Here is a 12,276-nt window from a genome sequence, read left to right as displayed (position 1 = left end):
CTCTTTCCCTATCTGCTGCTAGAGAGTTGGTGTCATTCTTCTCGTCTTTGGCCTGTCACCTTGCCTTTGCCTTAACCCCACTCTCCTGTCTTCTTGGTAGTCTTTATATGACAGTAGTATTGCCTAACTTTACCTCTGTCTTCACATTCTTACTCCTTGATCTTTCCCCTCAATTCTAAACATGCTTATATCTCTATCTTGAAAAAAAGCCCTCCCCTTCTAGGTTTAACTCTTACTTCCTTCCCAGTTAACCCTCATGCATAGTTATATCTCTCACGTCCTCTTTTTCTGAACTCCTAATTTTCCTCCCATCTAGTTTTTACCCCACTGCTCTGTAAAGTGACTCTTGCTAAGATCACTGATGAACCCACATTGTTGACCATAGGAAACATTTCACTTGCCGTCTCCCTTGATCTCTTAGCGCCATTCCTCATAATGGACTGCACCCTTCTCCTTAAAGTACTTCCTTCTCTCGGCTTCTGTGGTAGCCCTACCTCTTGTTGGTTTTCTTATTTCTGACTGTTCTTTTCACCCTTGTTTTAACCCCTTTTCTTCTCACTGGCTTGAACTGTTAAGATTTCTTAAAGAAAAAAAAAAAAACTTAAAGCATGACCCATATTCTTTTCCATTCTTTACTTTTTGCTTAGTGATTTTATCACCCCCCCCCACAGTCTCAAATTCTAAAAACTCCTAAATTAATGTTTCTGCTCCAAATCATTTGAGTTAGGCGTATATAAGCATCTACCCCCTCGCCATCCCTGTCCCTACTTTGATATCATTGGAATTTCAGACTCAGCAATTCTAAAACTGAAGCCTCTAAAACCCCTTTGACCTCTGTCCCCTCAAACAAATATAGCTTAGGCTTCAGCTCTCTTCCACTATTGCTTGTCTCAGTAAATGGCCCGTCATGTACTGGGTTTTGTAAGCCAGAAACAAGGAGGTTGTCCATGACATCCACGTTCCTCTTCTCTGTATTCAGTCACTAAATCCTGGTGATTCAGCTTCCTAGATCTCTCATCACTTCTCTCCCTTCCACATCCATCACCATCACCCTTGTCCATTTCACCATCTTTTCTCACCTGTCTTGTTTCAACATTTTAATTCATTTTCTGTATAGCAGCCAGAGTAATTGTTTTAAGAAGCAGAAAGAAATGTATTGTTGAAATGCTTATTTGTGTTTTCACAAGTTAGACCGGGCTTTGTATTTTGCTTTCAGGTGTCCACTTGCGAAAACAGCATTCCTATATTGAACAAGGCAAGAAATGTCGATACTGCGATGCTGTGTTTCATGAGCGCTATGCCCTCATCCAGCATCAGAAGTCACACAAGAACGAGAAGCGCTTTAAGTGTGACCAGTGCGATTATGCGTGCAGACAGGTAGAGACCTTCATAATTAGAAAGCTGTTGATGGTTCATTGGTGTCAGGTTTCATCAGAGGTTTGTTATATACCTTGTATAGTGGCTATTTTTAAGGATAACATTTCAAACTGATTTATGAGGAATGTCACCAAAGATCCTATTAATTTTATTTTAGTCTCCAAGTGATGTTTTTTTCAGTCATGGCTTACCCACCCCATACCCCACTCCCCATCTTGGGTAGAATACTGACTTCTTTCTCAGAACTGTTGGAGGACTTAACTCCTTTGAGAAAAGGGAAGAATATAGTCCTGGGGCCTGATGCTTGGGAATGAGCTAGAGAAACACTCCAGCAGGAGTGAATGTATCTGCACTGGGATTTATCGAAGCAGTTTTGTACCCCAGTAAAGATAAGTTTATCCTCTCAACAAGCCTTGGGAGAGGAAAGCCTGTCAGCCACATGCACACAGGTGGTAGCTGGGGTAGCAGCCCTGTCTGTGACAGGCTCTTAAGCCTCTTTCTACACCCCACTCTCTTTCAGGAGAGGCATATGATCATGCACAAGCGCACCCACACCGGGGAGAAACCTTACGCCTGCAGCCACTGCGACAAGACCTTCCGCCAGAAACAGCTCCTTGACATGCACTTCAAGCGCTACCATGACCCCAACTTTGTCCCTGCGGCCTTCGTCTGTTCTAAGTGTGGGAAAACATTCACACGCCGGGTGAGAGTCAGAGATTTGCTTCTCTTATGGTTCTTAATATCATGTGCTTGATCATCTACTGCACAGCAAGGCAGTTTTTCCCACAGGTTGTAAACATGGAGGTGCTCTATCCTTAGAGAAGGGCCAGTCATCCCCACCCCAAGGTGTTATGTCTGTGTGCGAACCCTTCCACTGATGGAGCCTTCCCTATCTTTTAGTAGGTCTTTCCAGGATCTTCCTTTGGAGCCATGTTAGTTAGGTCTGTCTGCACAGGACAGGGAGCTAGTCTGATCCTCCCCTGCTCCTTCTGCCTGCCAGCTGCTGAGCCCTTTATTCAGGGCACCCAACCTCATCTTTGAGGGACTCTCTCATCTCCATCTCTCCTCTCTGTACCCCTCCAGATGGAGACCATTTCTCTTGAACAAGAAGACCATGTTTAAGCATGCTTTAGCAGATGCTAGAATATTCAGACTTAATATAGATACTTCATATTTTTATTAAAATAAAGAGAACTTCCAATTCTAATCTTAAGTTTTTTAGTAATATGAAAGAGGATTTGTTCCTTTTGTTAGAATACCATGGCAAGACATGCTGATAATTGTGCTGGTCCAGATGGTGTAGAAGGGGAAAATGGAGGAGAAACAAAGAAGAGTAAACGTGGAAGAAAAAGAAAGATGCGCTCTAAAAAAGAAGACTCCTCTGACAGTGGTGAGTGAGTGGCTTGTTTCTTGATTTAGTTACACATGGATGATTTGGTGCCCAGTTTCCAAAATATTTATGTATGGATGTGCAGGGATATAAAAGTAGGCCAGTCACCTTTCCTTTAAATCTCTAATTTTTCTAATTTGTATATATATTTACAACAGCAGTTTGTTTATTTCTGGCAGTTTTTTTCCTCATGGCATTCCATTGCTAAATAATACTGTATATGTTATGTTCAGCTAAAGCCAAAGTGGGTTAATATCTTTTCTCAATTTACTCAGATTAGTGATATTCTAAGACCAGCAGAGTTTCTTTTCTATGTTCATAGCTTTTACATTTAGGAAGCTGGTCTAGATTTGAGCAGTGAATCTAATGGACATGGAGAAGGTTGCTTAAGCATCTTGACCAACTTCTGGTTTGACTGCCTCTGTCAGCCTAGCCTTGAGAAGTGTTGATCAAATCCATGAAGGTCAGCCTTTCTCTTCCTTCCATAATCTCTCCGTTTATAATTTAAAACTTTACTTATTTTCCTGTCATTGATGCTCTTTGGGATAATTTTGCCTTTCTAGTCATGAAATCCAGGCAGCAGGTATGCTTTGAGGTATTAGACTCATGAAGAGGGAGAGAGGGAGAATAAGAGTGTTGGTAATGTAGGAGTCACATTTGAAGATAACTAATTTGTGCCAAAGTGTTAGGTTCTGTAATATGGATACTTAATAGTTGAGAAGGCACATCTGTGACTACAGATTTAAGCTTTTTATGGAAAAGAGTGCAGAGGGATTTCATTTTGGGGAATGTACATCCCCAGAAGCACCATCAGACTGGAGAGAGTATGAAGAGTATGAATGGTGCCTAACATATTTTGTAAGAGTCCTCATTTTGTCTTTCATATTGCTTGTTATAGTAAAAATAGTGGGGAGGGAATGAAATTTTTGAAAATTGAATGTATTAAAGAATCCAGTCACATTATTGGTTTTGTTATAAAACTTGCCCATGAAAGCACTGGGTTTTTTTATGTTTAGATCTGTAAGAAAGTCTCTTTTGTTTTTTAACAAAACCTTCAGTTTTCTATTCAGGACTTTTAATTTTTTCTGGGAGAATATTCACCCAATAAGCATAAGAATAATTTTTTTTTCCTGCTCTTTTTGGTGGAGAATTTATTTTAAGCAGTGTCTTCAGTCTCTGGGTTTTAGGTGCCTCCTTTAAAATGTCAGTGTGACCAATTTTTATAAAAGCACACCACTCTCTACTAAGAATCTTTTTGGAACCCCTTCGATTGGCTAAGAAAATGTGCGGACTGTTGGGAGGTGCCAAGGAATGTCAGAAGGCCCCAGATAACACCAGAGATCCACAGATAACCTTGTGCTGGTGGATGGATCCCTGCAGTTGTTCTTAGTTGCAAAACCTCATGCTACCACAGACTTTGTCCCATATCCTTCTTTCATGTGGCACTGCCCTGTTCATTTCTGTGGTTCATCTCCCAACAAGACTAGCTTCACTCCCTAATTGTACTTCACCAGAAGCATCTTTCAGTTGAAGAGTTCTTAATGCATTTCTACAATTCTCCCTTTTGTCTGCTACACTGCTAGTTTGTGGAGCAGTTTGGTTCTGGGCCTCATACTTAGTGTCTTTATCTCCCGCCCGGAGAGTCTGTGTTTTCCTCCCACTGGTTACAAAGGCCAAGGAGTCATATTTGTCCCCTCCCAGAAGTTCTACCTGGTGGCCATCTAGAGAGATTGACCAGCAGAGTCTCCTGCAGTTTTCAAGGCTTTTTGCCAAAATGTCTCCAAGGCAGTAAGCCTTTGTCCCTATTAACCTCCTTTGTGTGCTTGCCCCACCCCCAATTCTGACTGAATTTATTTAGCTGTCTAGACGTAGGGCCAGCTTAGGCAATAGGTGGTTTGAGTAAGTTCAACAGGGAAGCATCTCGTTCTTGACACACTGCCACACTCCAGTATGTTTCCCACATTTTCACTTAGCATTTCAGTCATTTGACAAATCAGCCATTTTGTCCTAAAGATCAGGTATTTACTCACAGAATTCTAAATTTAAACATTTGTTTTGAGAGAAAGAGAATGTGCTTGTAACCTATGCTTATTGGAGGCAGCGTACATTTTGTGCCACAATAATGGGGAAGGGGCAACAAAAGCTCTTTGGCTGCCTACGAGGGTGGACAGCCGAATAGCCCCAAACTAAGGTCAGAGGTTTTATTTCCACTTGCCGTGGCTTAGCTGTGCCTTACAAATCACTCAGCTTCTCATTTTTTCTATAAAATGAAGGCAGTACCTCTTAACTAAATGAAGTAATGAAGCCTAAATGGAATAATGGAGAAATTTTTAAATTGCGATATGCAGTGTCAGTACAGCTTTGTGTAGCAGAGTATAAGTTAACAGAGCATGATTATATGGTTCTCTCCACTTTTTTGATCCTCAAATCACTGGTAAGTAGATTGGGAGCTTTAGAGATTACACAGGGAAGCTGAGGTCAAGTATGGTTGTTGTCAGGTTTTATACCTCATAAGAGGTCTGGGGCTCAAAGCGATATCAGGCTCCTCATCAGTATTTTCTACAGGGTTTCCCTCTTCTTTTATGTGATTATGGCATTAGGGGGAAAGTAAGGGAGTTAAGAGTGACCTGCTGGGTCTGGTACAGCCAAGAATTAAATTAGTCTTAAAAAAAGCCATCAATTATAGCCCTAAAAGAACTCCTGTTGCTTATCCTGGTAAATAGAACCTCACAATGCATCAAGAATTTCTGTCTTACTCCCTGACAAATACATACACACCTCTTACACCCACTCAGAGATGAGCAAGACCATATTATAATGGGTCCATCTCAGACTTAATGTTTCTGCCTTATCCTTGTATAGTAGCTAGAGGGAACATTTGTGTTATTTTCATTTTAAACACTATTTGTAGTTTTGTTATGTAATTGGCATAAGGTGGCATTGCCCCTAAGATTCTAACCCACATAAAATATGAATAGTAGTAGTCAAATTCATTTGCTTATTAATTCTGCCACAATACCAGGTTACTCTATTTATGCTGATAACAAAAATTCCAGGAAAAAAAAAAAAAAAACATTTTTAAAATAAGCTTCTAATCATGAAAATACATGACTAGACTTCACAGAATGTGTGCTTACTTGTGTGTTATTTCTTTTTGCACCAATCTCTTTGGCCTCACTACCTGTTTGCCCTGATTTCCTGAACAGAAAATGCTGAGCCAGACCTGGATGACAATGAGGAGGAAGAGGAGCCTGCTGTGGAAATTGAACCCGAGCCAGAGCCTCGGCCTGTGACCCCAGCCCCACCACCTGCCAAGAAGCGGAGAGGACGCCCCCCTGGCAGAACCAACCAACCCAAACAGACCCAGCGTAAGTTACTTGTCTCAGCTCAGTTAACTGGCTGGCATCCTCTCCTAGCATGTGGGGGAGCCAGGCGAGTCCTTGTTCTTTAGGGAGATGGGAACTAAGCCATGAGAACAAGTTACGGTCATGCCAGGAACAAACTTAGGAAGCGATTTTTTTTAGTTTTTACTGGAGAACATCTGAGGCCTGTTAACATTTCAGCAAATAAAAGTCCAGCCTAGAAGACTACTTATGTTCTACAAGATGGGTGCTATTAACGTGGGAGGCTTTTATAAAACAACCAGAGTCACAGTCCGCTGGCAGAATTGATGTGATAGTGAATGTAAAAAAGCCAAATTTTAAAGGATGGAGAGATAAAGCAATTTCCATTCTGAGATTGTCCCTTCTAAGAAATCCAGGCCTTTGGATTCTGTGTCTGGCCTTCTGATTTATGAGAGGACACAGAAGAGGTGTTCGCCCTCCAACTCACACCACATGACAGTGGACAAGCAGTTCTGTACTAGACACAGCCTTTGTGACAGCAGGCTCTGGGGAATTCTGGTCTCTAGTCTACTCTAATACTCACATGTTACTCTAGGTCTCCTGAAAGCTGGTGTGTTTTTGGTTTTGTTTTTAACAAGTGCAGAGTTTAATCTACCTTTTTAGTGTGTTTACTGAGCCTCGTGTATTTAGGTCTATCACAGAGGGCTGGTTCACTGTAAATCCTGGGAACTATTTCACCTACAAACGCTTGAGTGAACAAACTAGTGGGAGGGCCCTGGGTGTCGGAGAGCTTCAGAATTAAAATGTCAGCTTCTGGCTATAGGTGGGTCACTTCTAAAACACATACATCGCGCATTTCTATGAAGGATTCTTAGTCACCTGCTGTCTGCACCTTTTGTCTGTCTCACACTATCAGAAAAGCTAAATTTATGACATAAAGGAAAACTAAGGCTTTTAACATGTAATTTGGAAGACATATGAAGATGAATGCCAGTATTTTGTTCTTTATGGTTTCTAGGGTATCGAGGCTTTATATATGGCCACATTTTAGATCATTAAGTTTTTTAATTGACTGTATCGGTGCTAAGTCTTTCCTATATTGCTAACATTCATTTAGTATCAAGTCTGAAAAAAGTCTTGCAATCTTTGGGGGCTTTAATGGAGCGTTTTGTTTTGTTCGTGCTCTTTTTTGCCAGCAACAGCTATCATTCAGGTTGAAGACCAGAATACAGGTGCAATTGAGAACATTATAGTTGAAGTCAAAAAAGAGCCAGACGCAGAGCCCGTGGAGGGAGAGGAGGAGGAGGCCCAGCCAGCTGCCACGGACGCACCCAACGGAGACCTCACCCCCGAGATGATCCTCAGCATGATGGACCGGTGATGGCAGGGCCTCGTGCATCACCAGGACTGCTTTGGGCTGTGTTTAAACGGCCTGCATCTTAATTTTTCTCCCTTCTTTTTCTTTTGGCTTTGGGAAAAGCATCATTTTACACCATTTTACCAAACATACTGAGAACTAAACTTCAAGGATGACGTTAGAAAAATGTGATTTAACTAGAACTTGCTGTTTGATGTTAGCAAATCATGGAATGTTCTGAGTCCCTGAGGGTTTACTGTGAAGTGCTGAGGACAGTGTTGGCGCCTAACTGGTTTTCATAGATGGAAACAGACGTTGAACCCTCTCTCTTGCTATGGTAAACCACTCCAGAATGGCCACCAGGTTTCCCAGAGTTCTATGGTCTTCTTCCCAGGAGAGTTTTTAATTGTAAATGCAGACTTGGGAAGGACTTAGACTTTTAAACTGGTTTTCGCTTTTGCTTTTTCCGACTCCCTTTGCTTGGAGTCGGCTGCACACCAATACTATGGCATGCTACGATCGGTTTTTGTCATGAAGGCTTTGCCTCTTTCTTGGCAGAGTTTCTGGTATGGTCAAGCCTGTAAATAACTTTTTTTACATTTTAATCTTTTCCATTAATTAAGAGGTTGAAAAGAAGTGCAGTGTAAGAAAACCCAGCATTTTAATTACTTGCAAATTAAGTTACCACAGACTCTGTAGTGTGTAAATGTCGACAAGAAATTGGATCACAATCATGTAGCAGAACAGCACCCAGACTGCTGCCCGCAAGAGACGGAGCCCATGTGGACGATCGTGATTTCCAGCCCATGGAGCCAGCATTTGAACCTTGTACAATTAACTTTCAGTTATGATTTCCCATCCACATTTTCTTTGCTCTGTTTGTAGCTGAATTTTATGTTTTATAAATCCTCTGTTAAAGCAGAAGAGTGATTATGAGTGGGTCACAGCAGCCCTTAAAAGCTGGGCCAGAAAATTTCACTAGGTCAGTAATTTAAACTTTGGATCTTCAAAAAAAATAATAATAATGTGAAGCAAAACCAACTAAAAAGTAATTCTTGCACATGAACTGTCACGTTTAAAATGTGTTTTTTAGAGCGCCTCAGTCTTGCTGATTTCAAACACTTTTTTCTTCTGTGTATTGCTTTTAAGAGAGCTATCAGTTAGCTATCAGACTCTAGGTTAATGCATTTTGTACTTAGCTGTACTGTGTGATATTTTTCATTATTTTAGGGCACCAACATGAGACCTGTAATAAAATATGTAATGGGGTTGAAAGCTGGGGAGGAGGATCTACTGCTGTACAGCTAATAAATCATAACAGATTAACAAGTGCTCCAAACACTCCGTCCTGTGTGATTCCTGCCTAATGAGGGGCCCAGAGTGGTCTGCATGTGTGGCCTCAGCTTAGGTGATACAGGCCTTTCAGAGGCAAGCTGTGCGGCCACTTCCTCTCTAGCAGATGGGAGATGATCTTGGGAGATGATGGGATATATTGAGTGCATCCTGCTGCAAGTTTAAACTTCCAGAAAGTGTGTGAGTGGAGAGGTGAGTGGATGGACGGCTGCCAGACTCCATGGTCTACCTTAGGGAGTGGGTTTCCTATAGCAGAAGGGGTAGGCCGCAGAGTTGAGTGTAGAAGGGACTGATGGGAATCTGTCCTTAGGATATCAGCTCAAAAAGGACTGAGTCTGTACCTTGAGTTCTGCCAGGTGCAGGAGAACAGAGAGAAGCTGGGCCCAGTCAGCTCTACAGAAGTTGATTTGAGAGGGAAGATAAAAGTATAATTAGGGAAGACTCCTGGGCATCACAGCTGCTTGTTAGCACCAGAGGAAGTAGGATGGAAAGGGAATCGTGTTAGGAAGTTTACCCATTAGTGAAACAACATCATCTTGCTGCTGCTGGCCATTTCTGGGTGAATTGCTTCGGTAAACCCATCTTAGGTAAAAGCTTCAGCGGCTAATTACAGGGATTTTAAACCCAAATTCCAACTTATCAGTTTTCACTGAGAGGTAATAAAGGACAAGTTGTACGTATGTAGCCATTGAAAAGATGTATGCAGTCTAGTTTCAAGGAAAACATGTCATTTGGAGTCTCAAGATTAAACCAGGCAGTCAGCTCTTTGGACTTCATGTTCGTGGCCTGAGGCTGTCAGAGCATTCAGTCTCCTCCCACCGGGTAGCCCACACCACCCCCCCCCCAACAGGGGCCGGAGTAACCCCTACCAGGTTGTCTCAATAGGCACATAATTGATCAATTATTAGATACAATAGGGAATCTGCAGGACAGTGAGATGTTTATCTTCAGAGCTTTTCATTTCTCAATGTATACATTCAAATTGAAAGTTTTAAAGTGGATTTGTTTTGGATGGAGAGGGCAAGAAAAGTGACATTCTCATGGGAGTTAAGCCTGAAAAAGGACCCCTCATTGTATAGCCCATAATACATCCTGTGTGACTTCATTAAAAATAAAACCTGTAGCAGAAGCCACTTCTCACTATTACTCCAAACCTGAGAACTTCTGATGGGGGAAGTTCCCTGGCCTGTCAGCAGCACTCTTCCCTACTGTTAAAGCATAGTGGGTACTAGAGTAAAGAAATAGTCTATTCCCTTTCCACGCCTAACTGGTGTCACCCATCCAGTGCTGCACAGCCCAGCAAGCACCGAGGCCCTCTTGATCAGGATCTGAGAGAGCCTGCACCCGGGAGGTGCCGCCTGGTTGGTCCTCAGCCTGTGCTCCTGGGGCAGGCGGGGCTTACTCTTCATTTTGAGCTTTTAGCATTTCCTGAGCGCCCACGGGGTGTCATGCTGTCTGGAACACAGACGGGTTTGAACAAGCTGAAGGCCTCGTTCGCCCTCTCACTGAGTCACTGTCACTTCTTGTAGGGCTGAGTCACATGTGTTCACTTAGTCTCTGAGAGCAGTTCTGTTCGTCACTGCTGCCCTGACCACCAGCAGCTTATGGCGGTTTGTGGCTAGCCCAGTACCCCTGACATCATCTCCATGCTGATCCTGGTTTCCCTCTCCATAGCCCCCAGTCCGCCCTCACAGCTCTCACTGGACATGTGCAGATGCCACCAGTATGGCTGCTGGCCCTGAGATTCCTTCCATCTGGGAAATGGCTTGAGCCCTTTGGCTGTCATTCCCTCTTGTATTTCTCATCCTTGTCATTCTAAATGGAAAAATCCCAGTGAGGTGGGTTTTCTGTGGGTCTGTTTTGGAGTCCTAAAGTTGCCATGGCAGACTCGGCAAATGTGAATGTTCACTGAGTGCCAGGCAGTGTTGTGAGCACTTCTCTTAATAGTTCATCCATATAGCAACACTTGGAGGTAAGTTAATAGCTCCAGCTTACAAAATGAAACTGGAAACCCAGAAAGGTTAAATATCTCATTCAGTGTTAAATAGCTGGTAAGAGGCGGAGTCAGGACTTGAATTCGGGAGGCCTGCCTTCAGAACCTGCATTCTTGACCACTTGGTCCTTAGGATGTGAGACCTATTGAGTTCTTAACCTAAAAGCAGTTTGTGGGTTCTATGTGGTCTTTGAAAGTCTTACAACTTAACCCAATCTTAACTCCTTTTAAATTGGGGGGCAGCAGAGCAGGACCTCCTCTTTCCCGTTTCCCAGAACTCAGCTCCCTCTCCTTTCAGTTCTCGGCCGTCACACTACGGCCTGGTGCTTGAAGGGAGGCGGCTACCCCTACGTTGTTAATATTTAGTTTCTACTTTCCACTTTATCCTAGTCCTTGATGGACCACAGCAAAAGGAGATGAGATCTGGTTGAGCATTGGGGGAGTGGTTGTCAGATGACTGGAGGGTACTCCCACTCTGGTAAGCCCCAAGATGGAGGCGGGTAGCTGGAGATGGGAAAGAAACCAAGGGACTCTGCTGCTCAGTATCTCGCACCCACACATGGTTATTTCACCTCTGCCTAGCTGAGCTGTGAGCAGGACAGAGGCTGTTCCTTAAAAGTGGAGTCTAATTAGACTAGCAAAAGAAAAAAATTTTTTTCATTTTATTTCTTGTAACTTTACTCTTGTTTAGGTTATGTCATTTTTGTTCAGTTATGAGAACAATCTATAAAGGATGGTAGATTATTGGCTAGCTTAATGGATGGAATAGGAAAGTAGAAAATGTAAAATGTCAGGAAACATACATTCACATCTAGATAAGTTTGTTCACTGAAGCTAAACTGGCTAATTCATTAAGCATAATTTCAAAAAAAAAAAAAAAGCACAAAGATTCTACTGATACATTGGGTTTTCTTTATTCAAATAAAAATAGGTATACCAACTAACCTAGAAGCTAGCTGAAATACAAAAAATCCGATTAGAAGAATATCCCAGTTTCAAGATACAATGATACATTTAAATGCAGTCCATCTGTTTGAAAGTTGGCACAAGATAGATTAAAAAGAGGTAATCCCCTCCTGTGAACCCTCTGGAATCTAGATCCTTGGTCTTTTATTGGACAGCATGCTTCTAGCTGCCAGGCCCCCAATCCACACATTACTTTCTGACCTCTCCCAGCCGTGAAGACAGTAGCTTTCTTCTCTTCTAGTGGTCCTGCATAATCACAGGAAGACCCCTGTGTACCTTGCCTTGGCTCAGGAGTCACTTCACCCCTCCTTGAAGCCGTTGGGGTTCAGGCTTTAACCAGAGGCTGCCCACTGAGCGTCCACGCCCACCTTCTGGCCCTTACCCAACCTGAACCTGATGAAACCTGAGGAAACTCTTCCTCGGAGAGGGCGTCTGGGTCCATCTGGTGTTTTTTCCACCCCTTTAACTTCCTGGATCCACAACGGGGTCATGGACT

General features: G+C 42.7%; 1 protein-coding gene across 5 annotated transcripts in view; it reads left to right on the top strand.

Annotated features, from left to right (window-relative positions):
• The window catches only part of CTCF (CCCTC-binding factor), a 41,260-nt gene extending 32,453 nt beyond the window's left edge, over positions 1-8,807 (top strand). For 3 of the 5 annotated variants that reach the window (XM_016163811.2, XM_016163801.2, XM_016163783.2), the window contains 5 exons: positions 1,217-1,377; positions 1,898-2,080; positions 2,632-2,767; positions 5,974-6,135; positions 7,308-8,807. In XM_016163811.2, the coding sequence (XP_016019297.1) occupies positions 1,217-1,377; positions 1,898-2,080; positions 2,632-2,767; positions 5,974-6,135; positions 7,308-7,492 (827 nt within the window). In that variant the 3' untranslated portion in view covers positions 7,493-8,807. The remainder of the gene's footprint in view (positions 1-1,216; positions 1,378-1,897; positions 2,081-2,631; positions 2,768-5,973; positions 6,136-7,307) is intronic. The other 2 variants (XM_036231473.1, XM_036231472.1) reach the window with 1 other exon arrangement.
• Positions 8,808-12,276: the final 3,469 nt, after the last annotated feature.

This window comes from Rousettus aegyptiacus, unplaced genomic scaffold, assembly GCF_014176215.1.
Source record: "Rousettus aegyptiacus isolate mRouAeg1 unplaced genomic scaffold, mRouAeg1.p scaffold_m13_p_14, whole genome shotgun sequence".
NCBI classification, from domain to species: domain Eukaryota; kingdom Metazoa; phylum Chordata; class Mammalia; order Chiroptera; family Pteropodidae; genus Rousettus; species Rousettus aegyptiacus.
Note: the sequence above shows the minus strand (reverse complement) of the source record. Positions and strands in the feature narration are given on the sequence as shown.